The 25,010-nt window shown below is 38.2% G+C and overlaps 2 protein-coding genes across 4 annotated transcripts; both read left to right on the forward strand.

Annotated features, from left to right (window-relative positions):
• The first annotated feature begins 316 nt into the window (after positions 1-316).
• Positions 317-3,775, forward strand: LOC105736483 (uncharacterized). Its single transcript, XM_086906788.1, has one exon. The coding sequence runs from the start codon at positions 317-319 to the stop codon at positions 3,773-3,775; it is 3,459 nt and encodes a 1,152-aa protein (XP_086762914.1).
• Positions 3,776-17,145: 13,370 nt separating this feature from the next.
• On the forward strand, positions 17,146-23,851 carry LOC100865747 (solute carrier family 41 member 3). 3 transcript variants are annotated; one of them, XM_003697001.4, is made up of 9 exons: positions 17,146-17,510; positions 18,622-18,732; positions 18,888-19,163; positions 20,089-20,363; positions 20,864-21,194; positions 21,481-21,778; positions 21,878-22,083; positions 22,166-22,314; positions 22,388-23,851. In XM_003697001.4, exons 3-9 carry the CDS (start codon positions 18,890-18,892, stop codon positions 22,565-22,567), a joined length of 1,713 nt encoding a protein of 570 aa, XP_003697049.1. In that variant the 5' UTR covers positions 17,146-17,510; positions 18,622-18,732; positions 18,888-18,889; the 3' UTR covers positions 22,568-23,851. The 3 variants fall into 3 exon arrangements, with proteins under 3 accessions (XP_003697049.1, XP_012346601.1, XP_086763110.1); XM_012491147.3 differs by having other exon boundaries at positions 20,209-20,363; XM_086906984.1 differs by lacking the exon at positions 17,146-17,510 and adding an exon at positions 18,296-18,438.
• Positions 23,852-25,010: the final 1,159 nt, after the last annotated feature.

Below are 25,010 nucleotides of genomic sequence, written 5' to 3' on the forward strand. Positions count from 1 at the left end.
GGCGATATTCTATTTTCGCCCTGTCTATCTGTACATCACGATATATTCTTTCCATTTATTTCCATCCATCCAAAAAATCTCTCGCGTTTTCTTTCTTAATTCTTTCTCATTCTACTACGTACGTTACCGTATGAGCAAAGAGATTTACCATGTTATTCGGCTCGAGTTAGAAAAATCGCGAGTTATTCCGAAGGAGAGGAAAAAGAAAGGCAATAACAGATATCGATCTCTGTTCGACAGAGCGACGAGTAATCGATAAGGTGGTGGAAGATCGGTCCTGTCGACCACGGCTGAGAGTCTCGTCCCTCGCGAGAGGATGGCGCGCGAGACGACGATATCGGATTTGACGGAATTGGACAGCGACGGATCGAGTTGCGGGGAACGCGACGCCAGGAAACGTCTTCGTTTCGACGTGGATCCAACGGGGCCGAAGAAGAGGCGAAAACAAACGACGCCCGTGCGATTCTCGTCAACGTTGATGCCCGGCGTCCACGAGGAGTCGAACGAGGACGAGGACGAGGACGAGGACAGCGAAGGTAAGCTGTCGTCGCAATCGCCCATACCGGGTCAATCGTCGATAAGGGACGAGAACCTGAATAACGAATTCCGTTGCCAATACTGTAGCCAGTTTTTCGATAGAAAGGAAACGTTGAACGTTCACCTGGACAATGAGCACGGTTCCGCGAATAGGATGTCGCGACAACAATGCCCGAGTAGTAGATCTCCTGATCCGAGTACCGCGATCAAGCAAGAACCGTCTCATCAACTGGACCAATCCGTGGAGAACCCCGTTAATTTGCTTAGCGTAAAGAATTTCGCGATAAATTGGCTGGCCACCGGGCAACAACACGTGCAATCGCAGAACGAGGAAGCGTGGCCGAGCACCGCAGGCCAAATACCACCACCGTTACCCAATCATTTGCAACTCCTCTCCACTTTTCCCGCCGCCTTGGCCCAGTATCTGCCCGTCCCCGCGTTCCCTCTCCCGGATTCCGCCACGATCGCGAGAGGGGCCGGTCTAGGCCCGACGCCGGTCAGGATCTTCAACCCGGACGCGTACTGCGATCTGTGCAACAAAGAATTCTGCAACAAGTATTTCCTCAAGACGCACAAGGCGAACAAGCATGGCATCTACGCCGATTCACCGGGACCGAGCAACGTGGACAACGCTGCCAATCCCGGATCCCTGTTCCCCCCCGTTGCCAACTTCAACGCGGTCAAATTGGAACTCGCCGCGACCCCGCCCGCGCCCACCGTCGCGTGCGATCTTTGCCAGAAGCGTTTCAAGAACGAGGAAACGATGCGTAAACACAAGCAGAAGATTCACGCCGAGTCAATCGCGGATCAATCGCAGATCTGCGAGGCGCAGATCGGTTTGTTGCAAAACGAGGAGGAGAGGGGGGGAGAGGCATCGAGAGACAGCATGGAGACGTTGTTGAGGCAAGAGTACGGGATCGAGCAGGAGGACGCGACGTTCGTCCCGGCGCCCAGGCATCTGTCCCCTCAATCGATTCAACAAGCGCGCGACTCCGGGTTCAGCGCCGATCGGCTTCGTCGTTTAGGGGTCATAAATCCGGACGCGTTCTGCGAGATATGCTGCAAGGAGTATTGCAACAAATATTTCCTGCGCACGCACAAGATGAAGAGGCACGGTATCGTCGTGCAGGACAACGAAAGATCGCCCGGGAATAATCCGGGGACGATGACGACGACGCCGCCGAGTTGGCATCAAGTGCAGACCAGCCCGTTGAATTTAATCGTGGCGGAGAACAACACGGTGGGCGGGAGCGCGGAGTCGAACGAGCGTGCCGGGGACGATTACGAGTGCAAAGCTTGCGGGATACGTTTCCAAACGATCGACCTGTATCGGGCGCATTGCAGGAAAATGCACGAGGGGCAGGAGTCGCCCCTCGGTCGGCAAGAGTGCGAGCTGGATACGATGGCCGACCAACGGAACGATTCCATCTCCGAGGATCTTCAAAAATTGCAGACCATGCTCTTGCAACTGAACGGGCTCAAGTCTGGCAAAGGATTGTCGTGCAACGTGTGCGGGAAAGAATGCGAGTCGAGAGCGGGTTTGCATATTCATACGATAACGGAGCACGCCGCCATTGGCGAAGATTCGACGTCGTCCACGCCGCAAGAAAAGTCGCCGTTAACAGCCACGTTTTCCACCGTATGCGGCAAGGAGTACCCGAGCCAGGACAGCCTGAGGAAACACGTGGCCGAGGAGCATCAACAACCGGCCACGATCTCGTCGAGTGGTGGCGTCCATTCGCAGCAAACAACACTCGCGACGACGATCACGAACTCGACGACGAGTCAGCCACCCTCGGCCGAGAGGAAAGTGACATCGATGACGCCTACGTCGAGCTATTGCGAGATATGCAACAAGGAATTGTGCAACAAGTACTTCATGAAGACGCACATGCAGAGGATGCACGGTATCGAGATCGAGAACGGGGCACAGATAGGTGGCGTGATATGCAACATTTGTAACAAAGAGCTGTGCAGCAAGTACTTTTTGCGCGTTCACAAGCACAACACGCATGGGATAGTGGACGAAAATACGACGGCGAGCACGGTGAAACAGGAGAGCCATGAAACGGGGAACGCGGACGACGGTGCATTGAAACCGGAACAACTGGGCGATCTGACTCACAGATACTTCACCCATTTCACGGAGGTTTGCCCGATCTGCAGCAGAAGGTTCCGCAGTATAAAGTGGCTGAAGGCTCATCTGATGGGCGATCACGGGAAGACGGGTATGGAGAAATGGCGCGAAATGGAGCAACAGTATCAAACGAGCCCTAAATCGGGGAGCAGGGCGAACGTGAACACGATGTCGAAGATCGGTCATCAACCGATCGGCTCGAATTTAAAGATACCGAACGGGTTCGAAATCTCGCAGCAGATCAAGCCAGCCGCCGATTACACGGGTTTGGGTAATCAAGTGTTGTCCAATCTCCTGGGAGGATCATCCTCCGACGATCAACAATCGAAGAGTTACCGCTGTTCCTATTGCAATTTCACAACCACCGTGTTACCGTTCCTCTTCCTTCACGAGAGATCTCACGCGAGCGGCCGCGACAACACGGAGGGGGAGAAATCCTCGCTTCAATGTCCGATCTGTTCCCAACCGTTTCATCAGCCGGAGTCGTTGCATCAACATCTACTCGCGTCCCACCAATTCCCTGCGTTGTTCCCGCATTTTCAACCCCCCCTGTTTAATAATTTAAATCTCGCGGAGAACGCGGAGAAATCGATGAACGAGAGCAAAGAGAGATTCGATTTGGAAGGGAAGGAGGAGCGTAGGGGAAACAGCCCGCAAGTGGTGGTGAATCAAAACATTCCCGATCCGACGAGGAACAAACGGCAGGACGAAACGGCGGTCCAGGTCACTCCTCAGGGTGTGTACAAGTGCGCGCAGTGCGGATACGCGACCACCAATTTGAACAGGATAAAGAGGCACGTGAGGAAGGATCACAAAACGATCGGCGACCCGACGGACAGCGTGCTAGCCGAGCTTAGCAGAACTTTGAAGGACGTTGCGAACAGGCACAAGGTGCCGGCTTGTTACGCGATGCCCCAGGACATGAACTCGAATCCCGAGAAGACGATCATGCAACCGTTTCTGATCGAGGAGCGGGACACGATGCAGGCAGGCGAGGAGTCAAGCTCGGAGAAACGATTCGCGCCGGCTTTGGTCTATTTGCCCGTTAAATCGCGAATTAACAACGCGCTCACCGCATCCTTCACCCTAAGCCCAGCTTGAAACTCTTCCTTCTTCCTTATTCACGTTTACAATCTTCGATATTGCCATTCGTTTCTAAGTCTGCGATTTGAGCACGTGTTATCAGTTCCTATGTAAAATGTAAGGAAATAGTTAGGGAAAGTTTATATATTTTTCATATACGTGGCTCGTCCAAGGTTCCATTTTAATATATGTATATATATATGTATATATATGTAAACAATTCGAATAGTTCCTGGATATTTGTCAAACGATCCTTTCATCCTTCCGCTTTTCTTCGCGCGGTGAACGAGAAAAAATTAATCGCATATATTTCGTTTCCTCTTGCTTGTTCGATGATTCTTTTTTTAAAAAAACGACGTATATTGCAAACATACACACACACACATATATATACATAATATATATATATAAATATATATATTTTTTGGATCCCGTTAAGATGACAGAATGATAAAACGGAATAACGCGTTTGAAAGCCACGTTGTTATATACTGTTCCAATTCGGGAACGTTTTTTATTGTACATATAGTATAATCGTATAGCCGACCTGAACGGGTGATCAAAAAAGTTCCTATTTTAAACGCGACCGATCTTCGAGGAAAACGTACGTCGATGTTTAATCATCATCATTTAAGAGCAACAATCTCCTTTGTTTCGTTCTTATTCTCGTAATCCCAATTTTTCTTTTTTGCTCAAGTCCAGGAATTACGAGCGACACAAGATATAGACAAGAAAGAATACGCGACGCCACCTCGACGTTCGAGAATCGTCGATACCGCTTAATCGTATATCGATGGTTTCCGTTTATTCGCGATCATACTAGTCAATATTTTATACACATATAAAAATATATATACGTATAATCGAAGTTGAGAGGGAGGGGATTTATAGAAGTATTTATAAATAGATAACGAGTTAAGGTAACGACGAACAAAAGAATATGACTATAAAGCAAAAGGGGAAAAGAAAAAGAAGAAGAAAGAAGATGAAAAGGAAACGAAACGAAAGAAGCGTAATTACTGTAACTTAGAGGCGAGCATGATTAAATCTACGGTTACGATATTTAGGTATCGAAAGCCAATCAACTCAGGGTCGACACAGTATAACCCGTAACAAAAAGTACAATCGTATACACAGCCAACGCATTGCATATATAGAATTAAAATAAATATATCGATATAATATTTCGCAAGCCGCGGATATCAAATATACGCCAATCGGTCTCTTCCCGCTTTTTTTTCTTTTTTTTTTTTTTGGAAGGGATGTAACGACCACCACGAGTACTCGACTGTACGATACGATACCCGATTTCTTTAAATCTAATTAAAATTGTACGCCTCTCTGATCATTATTATCTATCTAAACAGTAAGGTTTTACATAGATCTAGTCGTTTACAAAGAAATAGCGAGAACGACGTCGTCCAAAACGACATCGAAAATCGTAAAGTTCCTCTCTGAAATAAATAACGTTCGAACATCGTGCCTTGCAGCTGAAGAAACTGAGAATCAAAATTTCGTTATCGCCGTATATATCTATCGAATCGAATAGAAATTGGACGCGATCCGAGTGTCCACGTGATGTCATTTATTTCTGTTGTCCGTATATATATATATATGTACCGCAGAAAACAACTCGAAACCACCAATAATCTTCTCGACCTCGTAATGGCAGATTCCTCTTTCTTTTTTTTTTTCGCCCGTGTAATCGTAAAACGCTTATCAAGTCGCGATTGACCTCACCTCACGTTATAAACCTCGTCAATTTCGAGTCTGTACTTTTTTCTTCCCTTAAAAAAAAAAAAAAAAAAAAAAAAGGAAAAAACAATCATCAAGATATAAAAATCCGATATACATGGAGAATTCAAAAAGTTAAAACGATCGCTATTTTTAACCGAATTTTCAATTTTTCCACGGTTAACGGTCACCGAGCATTCGATCGAAACATCGTAAAAGACAGCTGGTTTTACAGCGTGACCAGTGGATAGCCAGACGTGCAGCCGTTCCGAGCTTCAACTCGCCGCGTTGAAAACGCGTTCTTTGCACCGGTGGGGTCCCATCGATGAACAAACAGGCGCGTTACGTTTCCGCCCTCGATGCACGCCCACGCAATGTTAACCTTGGATTATGAAATAATAAAGCGGCTCGTTTCGACAACTTCCTTCTGTTTATTTAACGAGCGTAACCCGCGCACGCAAATTCGTTCGCGGTGGCACTCCGGTTTGAAACGGGGGCACCTTATCGATCGTGACGACACGAGCGAAACGAAACGAGCATCCGTCGAGTATCGATGCGTACAAAAGGTAGCGCGGACGCTGATCCAATGAATGATCATCGTCGGGCCGCGATCACGATTTATAGCGTATCGGAAGCAAAAACGACGGATCTCCGGCCGTATCTTTTGTCTCACTCGCTTACCCATAAAAATTTCCCCCGGGCAGCTGAAATTCGAGAACCGCGTCATTTAATAGGACACGTCCTATTGGTTTCTCGGCGAAAATTCGTCGTTCGAATTAGTATGCGCGCACGCGTGCATTAACATATTTTAGGGGAGACGGAGGAATCGGCCATTACGAATCTATCAGAGAGAGAGAGAGAGAGAGAGAGAGGGAATCGAAACGAGACGGAGAGGTCGGGGAGAAGGGAATTTTTAGCGGGCATTGTCGAGACGGCGACGGGTTTGGGTCTGGGCAAACGGTCCCACATCTGGTCCCCTCGTCGGTGAGAGGAAAAAGGTCGCGACCTTGGCCGGGATTTTCCCGAAAAAGTCCGAGAGAAAGGAGGCGAGGGGGCAGGGGGTGGAGAGCGCGTGTCCCCGTCCTTCCTCTCCCGTCCATTTTTCTCGCCCCACGGACGAACAACGGTGACATGCAAAACGCGTGCGTCCATGTAAATCGCTACCCTCTTAATTGCATCCCATGCAAGTATGCGCATTGTGCGCTTAATGGCCCGTGCGCGGCGACGAGGGTCGTAGATTTTAATTATTGTAACGACTCGCACACAGTCGATAATAAATCGAGCAACGCCGGGGGCGTCATGGTTTTTCGCAATTTATTTTTTCGCCCCGCGTACCAATGACTCCAAGCGCGATAGATAAAATAGATTATCCGTGATCCCCGCGCAAAGCGGGCTTCCCTCCTCGATTTTCGTTTTCAATAGTTCCTCGTCACGGGCATTCGCGGATCGTTGTCGAGACGTTGTTGCACGAAACGAAAATCATGACGATCCTAGCAAAATCATCGGGGATCATCTAATTTCACTGCAAGCGGTGTGTTTCCCGAAACGAGTATTGCCTTGACTAACGTAATTGAGCGCAAAATCAAATTTTACCCGTTTAAATCAAAATGATAGAAACATGGAAAAAAAAAAAGTATATATTTAACATATGTATATATAATATATAATATATAATACGGTATACATATATATATATTATTAATTATATATACACAAAAATTAATTACGTCATAGGCTAAGCACGTTTCGTATTTAAAGATGAAAAAAGATGATATAAATATAAATATAAATATATATATATATATATATATATATACATACATGATCTGTATTATATTATTATATATGAGAGTACGTGTTTGATAAGCGTGTCATTTCATTGTAAAATGTTCCGCGCATCTAGGGAAATTATTTTTAGCCCATCTAGTCATTTTCGACAGAATTTACAAAAATTCCAAAAACTAGTTCTAGTCATATGACTAGTCATATGACGCAGTCGAAGAATTATATATATATATATATAGAATATATGATATATACATATACACACATGATATGATTAACCTCGAATGGTTTATTGATATACAAGATCGATCGTATATTTTTATATAAGACTACGAATAATAAGAAAGTTTTTTCCTTTGTTATTTCTTTATTTGTATCATTTTGTATTATTTTGTACATTAATTTCCTTTTATTTATTTATTATAATTTATACACACATGATCGGTATGCACAAATAAAGAGTATCTTTAATTTCTTTAAGTTTATGCTTCTTATGATTTTTCGTTTCCTTTCGTTTCTTATTCACACATTTCGTTATATAAAACTGTCCCGTTTTACGTTCCCATTAAATTTTTACCGTTCCACCTTTGCACGACACGAACTTGTATAATGCAATCTACTGAAACGTCAGTGTCCGTCAAATCGATCAATTTCATCGTTCCGTATTTTAAAAGGTGCCGCTCCTACGAGTTTTTCAACACGGTGCAAAAGGGTGTCCCGACAAATTAAACGTGACAAATTGCTCCCGCGTTTCCCGCACTTTTGTTACTTTATCGAACAAAAACTGTAAGTCAAACACAACCGTATCCGGTTTCTTTTCCAGTTTCCAATTTTTTTCTTTTCTTCTCTTTTTTTTTTTTCTCCCCCTTTTTTTCATCCACCACACTCTCAACAACGTGGCGCTGGAGAGGGAAGATAAAGAGGGGTGAAAAAAACGAGAGAGAGAGAGAGAGAGAAAGAGTTTCTCGTTCTCGACGATTCTTCGTGAGCGTGGCAAGGGATAATATTTTATGGGCAAACGAAAGGAAAAGCGGGTTGGTCAATTTTCAGCGAGAGGGAGAGCGCGATCCGAAGACGTGAAACGCTTGCGCTATATCGGAGTTTTCCTTTCGGTTGATGGCCGGAGTCAACGGTTTGAAAAGGGAAGGCGGAAGGCGACTGTTTCCATCTTTCTCGAACCAACGACTACCAATGAGTAAATGACACACAGCTCCTAGCCCCTACTCTCGTACGCAAACACACAAACGTACGTACACACCGAAAATTGGACGTCTACCCACCCACACCCACCGGGGATATGTATAAAAATCAATAACATCTTGTGGTTTCCAAGAGCACCGAAAACGGGGAAATATAGTGTATGGAGGAGGGTATAATTCTCCCTTATAGACAAAAGAATCGACCAATTTTTCATCATCGTTCGCTTTTGGGTATATAATTATCGATAATCGCTTTCAATCTTATCCCGTCTCGATTAAAAAAAAAAAAAAAAAAAAAGGAACTAACCGAGAGTTGGAGAAGAAATTGGTTTTTCAAGAAAAGAGAAAGAAAAAACCGATAGAAGAATCGTGAATCGTGAAATAGAGAGAAGAAAACAAAACTATAAAAATAGAAGCGTCCTAAATTGTGTAATAAATCTCCAACTACTTCGTTCTTTGCCAATACAATGGAATCAATATCTTTCAAAACTGAAAGTAGCGTAAGTATTTCAGGAGAATGAGTATTAAAATTTTTAAAACACGGACCGCGTGGAAATACGTGGAGTATTACGCGATATTTCGTCTCCATCGTTTTCTCTATTATCGTATATACAGGGCAAAATAATCGGGATCTCAGCTTTTGTTTCTTAATCAATTATTTGTCGAAGGCGACGACAACGACGATAACCGCGTCTCGAAGTTCGTGGTAAATTTAAGAAAGGTATCGAACCGTACCCCTCCTTTTCCCTAGTTCTCTGTTCCTCCTACTCATCAACCACCACACAACCACCACGCAGCACTGCTTATTCCCTGACAAGGAAGTGAATTGCAATTATCAAAGCCTCTTCTCCCTTCCCCGAACCTATTCCCCTCTTTTCGATACATCCCGCCCCTCTTTCGCCTCTTCTTCCTTGGCTCCTTGGCTCACTTTCTTTCCCCCTATCGTTCAGCAACTTGGAAATTTCATCCCCCCGTAATAATTTCGCCACCACCGCCACTACCACACAACCGTCGTGGCCGCCGTCTTCGACGATCAAAAGAATCCACGTGGCGAGATGAGGGTCGACGAAATATTTCTCCACGTAGCGAATTTCGTGAAACCCTATTGTTCGTTCTTTCGATGAATGAGAAGTGTCACTGTTGAAAAAAAGAAAAAAAGAAAAGAAAAAAAATGACGAACACGATGTGGACAAATAATAAATTTCGAAGAAACACGAGAATCTTGTTCCTTTCTTTTCCCGAATATTTATATCGTCGTGGAATTATATTCGACTTCTCGTCGAAAATGAAGAGAGAGGGGGGAGAGAGAGAGAGAGAGAGAGAGAGAGAGAGAGGAAATGGAATGAAATATATGTTAGCTTGCCCGTTGACACGATTTTTATCGAAATCGCGGGGACGCGTTCGAACGTGAACGGGTAACATTGACAACACCGATCAGATTGAATGTACGCGAAGCAGCGTGACAAACTTCATGCAAACCTCTCTCCGAAGAGATGAAATATCGGTGTCGATCGGCTTTACAATGCCGCGTGCCCGAATCCCGCGTAACATTGGACAAAAAAATTCGAGCCCGCTTAAAATAAAAAGAGTGGAATTTGTGAAAATCCTTTCATCGAATTCACCCTCGTTTTTCTCCGCGCGACAAATACACGCGCGCCTCCTCTCCCTCTTCCTTACAAATCACCTACGTGCGCGCACACACTACGTACACTACGTACGTTTTTTCCGGTTCAACGATTTCTGAGGGGATCTTTCCCTCGGAAAGAGAGATCCGCGGATTCGAGGAAAAACTTGGATGAACGGGGTGAAAATATGGGACATTGTTCGAGGGCCGGTTTTCGAAGGTTTTTGAAAAGGGGATCGCGGAAAAGGCGCGCAACCCTTTATTTGTTTAGCAGAAGCGTGCCGGGTGCGCGCGCCACGGCATACGCTTACCGTTTCGACGAATTTCACCCCAAATTTTCAGCTGGCACGCACCCCACCCGATTTACACAATATTTTGGAAATCTTTTATAAGATTTCCTCCCTTCCCCCTCCCTTCCTTCGCCCCTCTCCTAGCTTAGCACGAGCCCAGCTCCCAACTCCATTGTAACCGACCCGCCTCTCCCCTATTTTCTTTCCTACGACCTGTCGACGAACGACCACGACGACAGATGGGAACGTGCCGCTGTTCCGTCGACGAATACCACGCGCTCCACCAAGGGTTCCAGGGACAAGGATGATGGAAATAGAGAGAGAGAAAGAGAGAGAGAAAGAAAAAAAGAAAGAAAAGTTTGTAAAACGCATCGAAATCGTGAAATTAGGGTCGATGTCGGAAAAAACGCGAGGAATTAACATAGGCGAACGTGAATAGGGTCCACGGAGCGGAAAGGGTGAACGGATGCACCCCTTTTACGCGACACGTGTCTTTCATTTTTCTGCACCTTTTTTTTTCCTTTTTTTTTCTTTTTTTTTTTTTTTTTTCCTTCTTTCGATACCTTTAATAACATTGTACGTGCGTAAACGGGGAAACACAAAAAGATAAAAATAAAGGGGAAAGTTGTAAATCAAATTTTGGTTAAAGAAAGTTTGGTGAAGGGGATGAAAGGAGAATGCAAAAAAAAAGAGGAACGGTATACTGATTTCGAATTTGGAATTTTTATTCCAAGAAGGTTCAGCTCGGAGTGGCACCTGATTAAAATCGATCACTTTTAACCGTTTTGAATTTATTTCTTTACATTTTCCACCACGTTTCATTCCAATCGAAATTTTAATTTTAAAGTATAATTTTAATTTTAATTGCGCGTTTAATTTATATTATACGAGGATCTCGTAAATTTAATTTTTCTCTTACGTAATCTCGGGAAAACCGTCTGACAATAATACTTCTCCGGTTGAAAATGTTACGCAAGCGCCACAAGAAAATTCTGAACGCACAGAGATATTTAAATGCATGACACGACATATTTTAATCGACGCGCAACAACTTATTGTTCATATTTTTCGACTGAGCCATGATTACCGCCACTTTACGATTCGAAAGGAAGGATCGAAGCAAATTCGATACGCGCGAAAATTCAACGTTCGTGAACTCGGCGTAGGCCGAACTTGTAAATATCAAGCGGGATTAACGTTTCGCGCGGAAATATGGAAATACAATATGGATATAACGTGATACGCGAAAACTTATTAAGTTCCTATTAATCCGTGTTATATAAACGTACGTTCCTAAGTTAAGCTTTACTTAAGTCGAAGTTACGCGACGCGTTAATGTTATAATTGGAAGGAATGGGGGAGGGCCTGTTAGATGGCCCTCTCCCGATCAACGAGATATCCTATTCGATTGTATGTACACGATATATAGGAATTCTGTTTCTACGTTTCTCCGAACCACAAAGCATGTGTATTGTACGTGTGTGAATTGTGCGAATTGTGTACACACTATAATAAAGTTAAGCAATACCGGCGAAATTATATACATAAGGATATCGTAATACGTAATAACGCGAGGGTAGAGGTGTTAAGTGAATTGAGAGAAAATCAAAATTAGTTATTATATTAATATGTAAACCGCGACTAGTCAATGTTGCTAGCCGATCGAGCATTCGATAATGTATTTAAGAAAAATCTTACGATCGATAAGTAATCACAATTCAGGGTCCCCTAGTTGTTTCTCTCTTAGCGGCGTGAACAGTGAGGATAGATTAATTAAAAGATGAATGTATCTATTCGATGAACCACAAGTACAAGTAAAACAACTGTTTCGATGACGAATTATTAAAAAAAGATTTAAAAAAAAAAAGAAAAAAAAAAGAATATGTGTATATTTAAGTTAGGAGAGGTGTGCTATTTACACGTGTGTACATAACGAACGGTCATCGTGATTTTATGTAATCGCATACAAACGAGTATGTTAATTATGAACAACTGTGACAAAGAACATTAAAAACGGAAGACAATTACGTTCGTCTGATAATGATCAGAAAAATTTTGAAGTCGGCCACAGCCGGCAAGTCGTAAATGATAGATGAAGGAAGAAAAGGATAGAGGTAAAAATAAAGTAATAGGCGAGTAAGAGCACACCGTACCAAAATATTTTTCCGCGAAAATCGAAGAATATATCGAAATTATTATTTTTGCAAAAAGAGAACGTCGAAACTTCCTCGAAACGACGAAAACATGAGACTTTTTCGAAATATAGAAGAATATCTTTTCTACGCAATAGAACGTTTTATCGAACAAGAGAATTACCGATTCTTTGATAAAAAAAAAAAAGAAAAAAAAAAGAAAAAAAAAAAAGAAAATGTAACAAAAAAAAAAAAAGAAAAAAAGAAAAAAAAGGAAAGAAAAGGAGATCTATAATTTTAAGCGTAACAAAAAGCTGTAACGTAACGTTAGAATACAGCAAACCGAATGTTCCTAATGTAATGCTTTCATCTGAATACGTATATTTATAAGTATTTACACGATAGAGGTTCTAATATTTAATATCTTGCCCTATGACGTTTATGTTTCGACTTTTTTTTTCTTTTTTTCGAAGGACAAATGAAAGAAATATAATGATATTATTATAAGCGATATTATTTAATCGAGATCGAAGGAAAAAAAAAAAAATTATGAAATATTTATATATGTGCGAATAATACGTGTATATGAGAGAATCGAAGCCAACGCGATACACTTGAGCGAAATGATCGAAAGATTTGACAATTTGCAACGTGTCAAATATATCTGACTTATATGAAAGAACGTGAAACTTTTTGTTCCTTCAATTTAATACGAAATACGTATACAAATTGATCAAATTCTTGGGAACAAGCTCTTTTATGTAAGTTGGATATATGATATATGATATATGAAGAAGAAAAAAAAAAAAAAAAAAAAAATTAAACTACTGTAAGTATCTACATTCGTCGTCAACTCGAACATTTTTACCATCGAAGCGAAAAATATCTTTTAAAAAATTTTCGACGAATTGTAACGCGACATGTAAACAACATCATTGTATTAATGTTCATTGTAACTATGTTTGGCATATTCATTTTAATATGGTTGTTAGCAATTGTTCTGACACGATCGAGGGTACAAAAATCCAAGGAGCGAGAATCAAAATATTCGAGAATCAAAATTACATTGTAAGTTCATAGAAGTTGGTTGTTCGTCGATAAATATTATTTGTTAGTCAAGAATAGTTGGATACGTCCAATAATATAGTCTAATAATCATTATATACCGTCGTATCATTCCTTGTTCCTTCTTACCTTTATCACGTAATCTCATATAAGTATACTTTTTTTAATCTCTTTGAATAGAAATCTGCTGGGAAATTAATTGCGTTGCTATAATTGTTTAATTTTTATAGTATCATATCAGTTTAGATATGAATATGAAGATATCATAAAATATGAATATTTTACATTATGAAATGTAGCAAAGAATTGAGAGATATATTAATTAATATCTAGTATTATTAGATTCGCGTAACAATTTTTTTTCTTTTTTTTTTCCTTACGAGTCAAATGATAATTCTATATGATCCGATTATTTATCAGATCATAGAATTTCAATCAAGAATTCAATTTCAAGCGTCGATAAAAAGTTTCGTCGATAAACTATGTGAGTTTAATAAGGTATGATAATGATAAATATATAACGAATCGATGAAAATGAAGATTAGAATCATTTACGTCAGAATTATTCTTCTGATCTATCTGTCTATCAATGAAAATCATAACAAGTTATTTCTTCTAATTTATATTAAAGTACTATACACATTTTCATGGCACTTAAGATGAGATTCTTATTGAAATAATAATCTCTATTATCAATGACAAATGTTACTCGCAACAAACAAGACTCTCGACCTACAGTCGATTGAAGGTCGATGGTAAGTATCGTACTCAAGATCAAATTTTATGAAAGATACTTTCCGATGATATCGCTCTAATATGTGCCAATTAAAATTCTAAATTGCAAATAAATTAAGATGAAATCTTAAATATTTATCCTTGTGAAAAATCCCACTAGAAAAATATATCTTTTTACGTATTTTCCTTGAAAAGAACAACAGGTAAGAATCTGTATAAATTAGAATTAAATAAGAATTATTTCGTCAGAATGCCAATGAGCACGTACATTTTTACTGTCCATCCATGTCTCTAAGATAATGATGAGTCACTATTTTCCTCAATTATTGGTATATAATCTTTTAAAGTCATTTTCATTGAAATTTAGCACGGTAATCATACTACTGCGTAATGCATTACTCTGAAAAAAGTCAATAGAATTATTAAAATCCACCGAATATACCGGAAATCTCTATCTTTCGCATTTGCAAGAATACCGCGATAACATAGATAAATCCCACTAATAAGATAAATTTCAAGAAACGTGATCGATGTCGTTGTCAAACAGGGGGAGGGGGGAGAGGGGGGGGGGGAAAGAACAAAAAAAAAAAAAAAGAAAGAAGAAACAGAGAAAAAGATAAAATGGTAAGTTGAAAGAAAATCACTGCTAATTAAACGGTGCATAATATATACATTTACAATGCTCATCAATCATGGTAGGGAGAAATCCGTGCGTTTTATAACCAGTAATAAAGCTGCTATAAAGATTGTTTACATTGTAGTATTTAGATTAAACGAAAGGTGTCGAATGTCAGCGATTAAATGATGATTATTATTTATTTCACGATATCATAAGAATTAACTGATTATTTAAAAATACCGATTAATTCGACTTTTCTTACATATTACGTTGGTACGCAATTGTAACAATTTAAAACATTTAAAACACAATCCATATTTATTCAATTTCAACCGAGCATGCTCAAATTTTAAAAAGTCATATCAATGGATGTTTTTTTTTTTTTTTAACGATTGTTTAACAATCAACAAACGCGATACGCGTCATTTATACCTGTTTACCGCTCAGATATTACCCCTTTAACAGAAAATGGAATCAATCGTGTTTGATATTTGTATTCTCGAATGTAAATATTAAGACACGTACTCGACCTATACTTTGTGTTATCGTTTATATCGATATAATCGTTTTGTTCTCCTCAAATTAGTCTTGAATCGGTTCGCCACCAGGTGCGTTAATCTCAACTAAAATCGCGTTCCCGACGTTGTTTTTCCATATTGTTTCAATGTCTGAAAATATCGGAACACGTAATATTAAAAGCGATTTTCTAGAGAAACGAACCGAATCGAATCGACTGTACGCCGCTAAAAATCAACGTATGCGCGATAATTGCATCTGTGATTCTCCAAATTGGAAGGAGCAATAAACTCTGCGACGAGGCGAGTGATATATTCCCCACTACCTGATGAAGTCATTCCGAAATTGGCGGGATAAGGTGAGCAAAATAATATTATCCAGACGGTTGACTCAAGTCGGTGATGAGTGGGATCGGTGTTGATTCGATTGTAATGTGTTTGGGTGACAACAACAATTTCGCGAAAGAATTTAAATTTTTCGCAAAGTTTTCCTTCTAACGTTTTGATTGCAAGCGTCTCGAATCTTAGAAATTTTCAACGTTATGATATTTTCGTTCTACTTTATAAACAATTATACAACCACTTTACGAAAATATATTCAAAAATAATGATTATTTGCTAATTATTCGACCTAATTATCATAATGTTTCCATGGCTATCTGCCATTTAACGACACGAACTATCGAGTTTACGATTAATGTTACATGACCACGCGTGTCACGTGTTAGCTAGGTACTTCACCGCTCGATCATGAATCGTCGTGTATGACGTCATTGAAAAGAATCAAATAAATCCCATTCGATTCGCACAAGCGTACGCGCGAGAATACCAATTGTCGAGAAATTTCTTCGAAAACGATCGTGCCGTGAAACCGTCCAATTTACATCCGACCAATTGCATTTTACATCGCGCGGGATACTGGAAAATGGAAATGAATACGCATCTTCTCTTCCCGTTCGATCGATCCCCGTGATATTCGATGTATTCGATAAATTCGATATCCTTCTGTATCGCGTTCGTCTTTTCATGGAAAAAAGAAAAAAAAGATTTCCCAGTATTACACACATACATCTTTTCCCGATACTGAATCACTCGCCTTGAGCGTATTATTAATTAAAAATAGATTCTTCGAAGAAATATCGAGATCTTCGCCGATAATCTTAAATATATAATAATTCAGACGAATCACTCTTGTACATCTTGATCGTTAATAAATGGAAATGAAATCGGTAGCTTTAATCTAATTATCGAGCTTTTAATTTTACAAAAATAATACAAGAATATTTAGATAACGAATTATTACGCTCTTGCAATTATTCTTATCTCGTAGGAAGAAAAATTTTAAAATATTTCTTTTCTCACGTTTAAATTTACATTGCTCGATGCAGGAACGTACGTAACACGCGTACGAATACGTATGCGTATAAGGAACGAAGGAAGAGGCGCCATACATATCGAGAAACATGAATCGGATCCAGTAGTTGAAACGAGAACTGTTCGAGAACGATTTCGCGAATCAATTATTGATCTACGATCTACAATCTATTTACAATAAGATCTCCCACCATCGTCGCCGGTCGAGATAGCGCACGTGCGTATGCCCGGCCATCAGCGCATCGCATCCATGCATATGAACGGTCGAAGTGCCGACAAACGAACTAAAGCTTCTTTTATCAGTCGGCCACGACCGTGTGAGGCAAACAGTTGAGTACGCGCGGCGGTGGTGCGTTTACGGGTGCGAGAACCGCTTCTTTTTTCCTCCTCGTTTTTCCCGCGGCATTTGTGCACTCCTTCCTTGAGCAACATTTCCACAACGCTGGATCGATCATTGATCACGATCCTCCGTCACCGTACGACAGAACCAACTTTCCGTTTCGGCTCACGTACCGCTGATCGAGAGGAGTCCCGTACGAAATTGCACGCGACTTCGACAACGAGATCGGGCAGCGACAACAGAGCAGAAGTGGCAGGGTTAAACGAATATCAAGGAACAATAAACGCTTTACGAGGAAATATCGACACGCTGGCGCAAATTCTTCAATATATCGTTACTACGTAAGTATCGGTCAAGATAACAAACTTTATTTCTTTCTTTCTTTCCTTCTTTCTCTTCTTCTTCCTCTTTTTACTCTTCCCGTTTTTTTCTTCGCTGTCTTCCGCGACATATTTCGCGTTTTTTGCTTAACAATATTGTCTACGATAGCGAGCGTCTACGATACAAAACGTAACGACGCTTCGTGTCTTTACGAGTGTCTACGATACAAAACAAAAAAAAAAAAAAAAAACCGACAATTAAATATAATCTGATAGCGTTACGAAGAAAAATATTTTTTGCAGCTCGAAAAACGCGTTGGAAAGCGTATATATTTCCGTATATTTTAAACAGTAAATTGTTGTTTCAAAAAGTGTGATGTCATAGTATCACAATTAAATGTAATTGATAGCAAGTTTATTTCTGTAAATGAATGTATCGCGTTAATTTCTATTATCATCGAGTGTACGTACGTACATGGTAATAATTCAACGACGCTTATCCATCGTGAGATAGAAACGTGAATTAAAAAGAGAGAGAGAAAAAAAAAAGTTATAATACTCGAGTTCGAGAATTTCAACAATTTCATAACGTAAAATATCGCCCTCGAAGGATAGATTCTTCTCGAGAATACTGAAAATAGCTGTTTTCAGCTTTTTTTTTGTCCCCGTGTAATATAAATCCTGCGACACGTGGACTTGGATTAATAGTAATACAAGAACTAAGTTCCTCATGTCGTTAATGATACTATGCTGATCTCGTATATAAAGTTTCACGCGCTATCAAAAGTCTAGACTAACAATAAGAGCAACGACATTAAGAGAGTAGCAAAATGGAGCTATCAGTGGAGCCATGAATATCCTCGTCGTATTATCAGTTAATGAATAACTCTGATCGATATCGATCATTCAATATCTACATTCGTAATAATAAAATTTATTATGATTATCGGTAAGATCCATATAAAATCGGATATTTCCATTTCGAGTAAGATTTCTTCTTCTTCTATTTTTAACGATTTCTTTTTTTTTTTTTTTTTAATTTTAAAACCCAAACACATCAATCTTCCTCTCCAAAAATAATATTTCTTTTGAATTTTTTTTTTTTTTTTTTGTTTTCTTCTTTTTTTCAAAGATCAAGGCTGACCGAGATAGGCAGGTCCGACGTGAAAGTGTCTCAGGTCGATCCCGGACTTTGCCAATTTCGTAGAGGATACTACAAGATCGTCCGCCAACATCGAACTCGGTACGTATTGCGATAAATTCGAATTCGAAGATATTTTTATCCCTGGCCAAATAGCCAATGTTCAATATATATATATATATATTTTTATCATTTAAAAGATACGAGATACGTCTTTAAATATTATATCCTCTATTGAATCATCAAAAAATTTGCAGATATGGTCGTTTCTCCGGTCTCGTCGACTGAACCGGCGCTGTTCAACGTGACTGATATAAAATTAAACGACTGCGCGGATCACAATGAGCATCTAGCAAACAAACTTAATAACAGGGGAGTTAAGGATCACGCGTTTACCATACAGCGAGACAATATGTCGAACGGAAAGGATAATTATGCTTTAGATTTCGACTGCATAGAGAAGGCGATCGATAACAAATTAAATTCATCCGCCGACATCAAAGCGGAGCCCGATATCGTGAAGAAAGTGGCAGGTGAGCGATCGTTGACTTTTCGTTTGCATGCATGGGCAGTGAGTGCGTATACTCACAGTTTTGACGTGGAAGAAAAAAAAAAAAGAAGGGGAAAGAGAAAAACGATTAATCGCCAATTTTGTCACGTTCGAATCGTACGATAGACTTAGGGAGAGAGAGAGAAAAAAAAAAAAGAAAGAAAGAAAAGACTGTCATATAATACTCCGTTCGAAAAAGTCACGAACCGTACGAGTTTTATAGACATTTGCTATTTGTGAGGAGAAATTAACGCGGCAAGATAGAATGTATCGCTAAGTGTTACCGTCAACGATGATAACGGCTTGCTTTGTTTCGAACTCGATTTCATTTAAACAACCGGCAAACTGGGAGGTCGAAGAACCAAGGGAGCCGATTGAAACGTGACATTGCACCGATTACGCTCTACAGATTATTATTAATGAAAATCCACCGCGTTAATTAATCGCAATCGCATTTTATAAAACATTTGCGTCGTTGCCGCATTACTTACGAAAGTAAAAGAGTAAAAGAAACTAAGAAACAAGAGAATCGAATATATATATTTGTAAAGAAATTTATAAGTAACGATAATGTTCGTCGTGATTATTATTATTTTCGTTATTATTTTTTAATTTCTCGTTCAGAACGGAAAGATTTGCGACCGAAGCATCCTGGAAACAGAGTTAACGGGAACACGCGATTCAACGAGTGAAAATTTCGTATATTTGTGTATATCTCTGGCAAAATTTCAAATTTCTGTCAATGAAAATTTAAGAGATCATAATAAAAAAAATCTTGGAAAGATAAGTTTTTAATAGACGCGTGTTTGATTCGAGTGATCCAAGAACGATTCCGGGAAATAATTTATAAATTAAATGTCTTTAAAACTTCGTACGGTGCAATGTGAGATGTATTGATTTCTTGATAGCGGGTCTGAAAAGTCCTAATGGCCAAAAGAACAAAACGGACATGTCACTACCCAATCTCGGTGGTGGAACACTTTCCAGTGGATGTTCGATAGTGACGATCTCTTCCGTCGCAAATTCAGATCCCGATCCTGAGTTCCATAATAACACGGATGGGTTTGGTAACAGCGCGTACAGACACGAAAGATGGTATCAGACCACCCTTCAAGTCGCTGTGCCTTTCTTTATCGCCGGGATAGGTACAATCGGTGCTGGTCTCGTACTCGAGAATGTCAAGGTACGTATCACTCAACGTTAATAAAACGTTAATAAAGCAATTTAAGCTCGTCTTAGATTCGATTAATTAAATCTGGTATAAATTGAAAATTTAATTTCTATTATAGATCACATATTTTTCCAAGGGCAAGTTCCTCTTATCGCACACTTTACTTTTATTATCTGAAGATAATGGTAAAACGCGCGTTATTTTTTATTTATCTCTGCATTTTATCTGTCGTAACAAATGAAATATGATGGCCCCAAAAACAACAGGGCTAATCTTGAGAATCTTTTTATACATAAATATTCCGCGCGATTTCTTCTTTTCTTCTCCTCATCTTCGAGCCCATCCGACTCAACATCCCTTAAAACATTCGCGATCTAAGATTTTATCGGCGTCTACTAATGTAGAAATTCTTGAAACGTAATTTACATTCCTCGGTTGCATTCCATTCCATAAGAATATCCCGGAGGGGAACGGGATATTCCCTTTAATTAAATGTCGTCTCTCTGTTTTAGGACTGGCCAGTATTTCGCACCGTTTCTCAATTAATCATTCTTGTCCCTTCGCTGTTGGGTCTGAAAGGGAATCTCGACATGTGCTTGGCATCGCGTTTATGTACGCAAGCCAATCTGGGGAATATGCACGAGTTTCGAGAGATCGTGAAAATGATTATCGGTAACATCGCGTTGGTACAGATACAGGCGATTGTCGCGGCCATTTTGGTATCAATTTTCGCGATTATTTCCGCGATAGCAGAAAGTAGCGAGTACAATTTCGAATGGAATCATTGCCTGTTATTGATCGCCTCCAGTGTATCCACCGCCACGAGTTCTTGTTTTATTCTAGGTAAAGTCTATTGTAATTGAATCGTGAATCAATTTTCCTTTTTACGACATTTACATTAAACTTGCAAATGTTATTCATCGAATGCAACTCATATTCGTCAATCTACGCATTCTCTTTTATAATCGAATAATTTTTTATTGAGAATCAATCATTAAAAAATAATTATGTATTCGGTAGAGGAAAAAAAAAAAAAAAAAAAAGTTCAACGCGTTATTTTAACATTCCAATTTTTCCTTGTTTATTTTTCCTCGAAATTGATTCATTAATTCGCGTTCTTTTTCCACAGATTTTGTGATGATTGCCGTCATCATAATCTCATACCGATGTAAAATGAATCCTGATAATTTAGCCACACCTTTGGCTGCCTCCTTCGGAGACGTCGTATCAATTAGCATGCTATCCACAATCGCATCGGCGTTATTCGAGAGAATGACCGGTTCCATACCATGGATTTTGTACATTATACTCGGTTGTTATTTGTTGATTTTACCATTTTGGATTTATGTAGTGCTCAAGAATAAATATACTAGAAACGTTTTAACATCTGGATGGATTCCAGTTTTATCGGCATTATTCATCAGTGGGTTAGTCGTATTATATTTACGTACATTCATTCACAGATTTTTAATTCAGAATTCTCAACGATTAAACGATTGTTATTCGTTATTTGTATTTTAATACAGATGCGGAGGTTTGATTCTCAGTGGAGTCGTTGACCGATTCACGGGATTCGCCATCTTTAATCCAATAATAAACGGAATTGGTGGTAATTTAGTCTCCGTGCAAGCATCTAGAATCTCAACTACATTGCACCAAACGACGATCATGGGAATTTTACCGCCACATTCGAAAATATTCATTGCCCCGTGGAAGGCGCTCTTTACAGGCAGTAAGTGATGCAAGAATAACTAATGTTACGTTCTTACACGCTTTTTCGCAGTTGCATAATAACGCTCGCTTTCATTCTCTAGCGCTATACGCGAAAACAGCGAGAATACTCATTTGTATGGCGATTTTCGGTGAATTAATCTTCATTTTCGCCGCTGATTATATCCAATGGGGAAAGTCCACTTTACACATATATTTCGTAGTGTCTTACATTGTTATGGCCGTCCTTCAAGTGAGTATAACGCCCGTAATTGTACCACTGAAAAAGTGAAAGGTTCGAATATCTGAGAATTTTTGTTTCGCAGGTCATGTTGTTGCTCTACGTGGCGCATGTTATTATACACGCTATGTGGCGATTCAAGATAGACCCGGATAATTCCGCCATACCGTATCTGACAGCTTTGGGCGATCTTTCAGGAACGATATTTTTAGCAGCAGCGTTTTGGTTTCTCGAAACGATACATCACGATTACATAGGCAAATAGGGATTAACTGGTGTAGAGAGATTGAAACATAATGAGAATTTTGTATGAATTTTTCCTTCGAGTGTGTGTGATGCATTAATTTGAAGGATGTTAAATCGTGTCGAAAGATGTTCGAAAAACGAGACAAGAGAAAACGAAGATTAATTAAGAGAGCGAGTGTTACGTGGAAACGAGTACAGTGCGTTATTGCGGAACGATCTGATTGATCTGAAAGAGCACAGAATTATTTTTCTCTATTAAGGGACCATCTTAATGATACGTTAGCCGCGTTAATTAGTCGCGCACATTGGACGTAGAACAAAAAAAAATGTCGCTCTTCTTGAAATAGATACATTAATAGGAAGAAAAAGTACAATGACATCGATTCTAATATAACTAGATCAAGCTTCGTCATGGTGTAATTTGTTATGATCTAATGATCGTACAGTCGCTATTACATCATAGAAAGAAAAAAAAAAAAAAGAAAAAAAAAGAAGAAAAAAAAAGAGATGAACATTGCAAGATAAACGTATTAACTGACGATTACTTAGAGTTATAAGATTATAATTTTTTATAAGATTTTATGCTTAATCAAAGAAACAAACTTTAAAATATTTTAAATATAGTAATATACGATTGCACGTATGAGTGCACATAAGTATTTTCAACGTAATCGTAATAAGTAAAAGACCTAGTCAGTATTTTAACACTGATTTATAATTGCGTTGTAAGATTGTACTAATAGCAAAAATTAATTTGTACTGGTACATATTTTTTTTTAAAGTAGAAATTATATTTGCAATTTGCAGAAATTTAAAATAGAATGCTTTGTAATAATAGATAAAATTAACTTTAAAATACTTTATTAATATTAGAAATTTAAATAACTTCTTGTCATATAATAGAACAAGAAAATAATAGACTTTAAATATTTTATATATTGCAATAAAATATTTCTTCAATTATGAGTTACAGTTCTAAAATTAAAAAAGTATTTCTAATTAAATAATCAATTTGAGATTATCAAAATTATGTATTTATATATTTTACAAAAACATGATTGTAACGATTGCTTTTGTAATAACATATGATTTATATAATTTAGCATACTGAAAACAATTTAAACAAAGTACATGTTCATTAAATGATATTGAACATTGTACTATGTTTTTAGTTCCTTAAATAGTATTACAACAAATCTTGATGAAAAACTTTGCATAGCGACCTGTGATTTAAAATGATAGCTCTTAAAAACAAAATATGTAAAGAATTTTATTCTTTCAAATAAAACTTTATATTTCTAAAGTAATAGTTTTTATATTATATTGTAATAATACAATGAAACAAAATTTATATTGCTAAATGAAATGTTTTTCATAAAAATCAATATTTATAGTATTTTTTATTCATATATATATGTATATATTAATGAAGAAAAATTGATTAAAAATATCCTTTCGATAAAAAATAATAATAAGTAAATGATCTTTCAATAAAAAAAATGGAATATATATATTACATCAATCAGAAATCTAACCTATTTAATTATATAGAATTTACAGATATATATTTTTTTTATATATATATTATCATATAATATTTGTATTTTAAAATTTTAACAAAATTTTACACAATATATAATATAATATAAAATATTATACGAAAAGTTTTCTTTCATAACATGCCATATTTTTTATTATAAATATTAAAAGTTTGATTAAGCAATGAGTAGTAAAACATAAGTAGGTTATGTTTTTTTGAAGATTTCATAAATTTTAATTAGAGTACAAAATAACTTAAAATATCACATTATAGTTATTATATAGTAATAATCATAAGCAAATAAATATATTTCTAATATATTTCTTATATCAAATAAACCTATCATTATATTTATATAGCAACTACTTTATGATCATGATATTGAAATGTAAAAATGCGCGGGAATTTAGTAATTTGGAAACTGTTTTAAAATATTTCTAAATATTTATTAATAATTAAATGTTTAATATCAACAAAAATTAAGTTTTAATCAATTAATGAATATAAAATTTTCTAAAATATATTTTAGTTACTTAAAAAAAAAATAAAAATATAAAAGAATAAAATATAAAATCTTGACATAATTCTTCACTTATACATAATTATTCATAACTTATACATAATTATTAATACACTAAATTAAAATTCATATAATTATATATGTAATAAATTATTGAAAACTATCAGATTTCTTAAATATAACCACAAACCTCAAACCTAACCTTTGAAAACTATTCAACTGTTTTAGGAAAGAATCCAAGTAGTTTGTGGCTTCATTTGAAAAAAACACAAATATTTTACACAAATAAAGTAACATAAAATAATCACATTGTTTAAAAATCACAATTGTGTTATCTTTTTAAAAATTTTCTAACAGCAGTGATGCAACAGTGTTTAACCCGCCGAAAAAAGGCAATCTTGC

This window comes from Apis florea, unplaced genomic scaffold (genome assembly GCF_048593485.1).
Source record: "Apis florea isolate Af1SG1 unplaced genomic scaffold, ASM4859348v1 contig_2495_pilon, whole genome shotgun sequence".
Classification (NCBI taxonomy): Eukaryota; Metazoa; Arthropoda; class Insecta; order Hymenoptera; family Apidae; genus Apis; species Apis florea.

What these genes read in the sequence shown, in the direction of transcription:
- LOC105736483 (XM_086906788.1), top strand. Translation starts at nt 317, where the DNA reads ATGGCGCGCGAGACGACGATATCGGATTTGACGGAATTGGACAGCGAC.
- LOC100865747 (XM_003697001.4), top strand. Translation starts at nt 18,890, where the DNA reads ATGGTCGTTTCTCCGGTCTCGTCGACTGAACCGGCGCTGTTCAACGTG. An exon ending in GAGTTCTTGTTTTATTCTAG is followed by an intron (nt 21,195 to 21,480) that starts GTAAAGTCTATT and finishes CTTTTTCCACAG; the next exon opens with ATTTTGTGATGATTGCCGTC. An exon ending in TTGTTATGGCCGTCCTTCAA is followed by an intron (nt 22,315 to 22,387) that starts GTGAGTATAACG and finishes TTTGTTTCGCAG; the next exon opens with GTCATGTTGTTGCTCTACGT.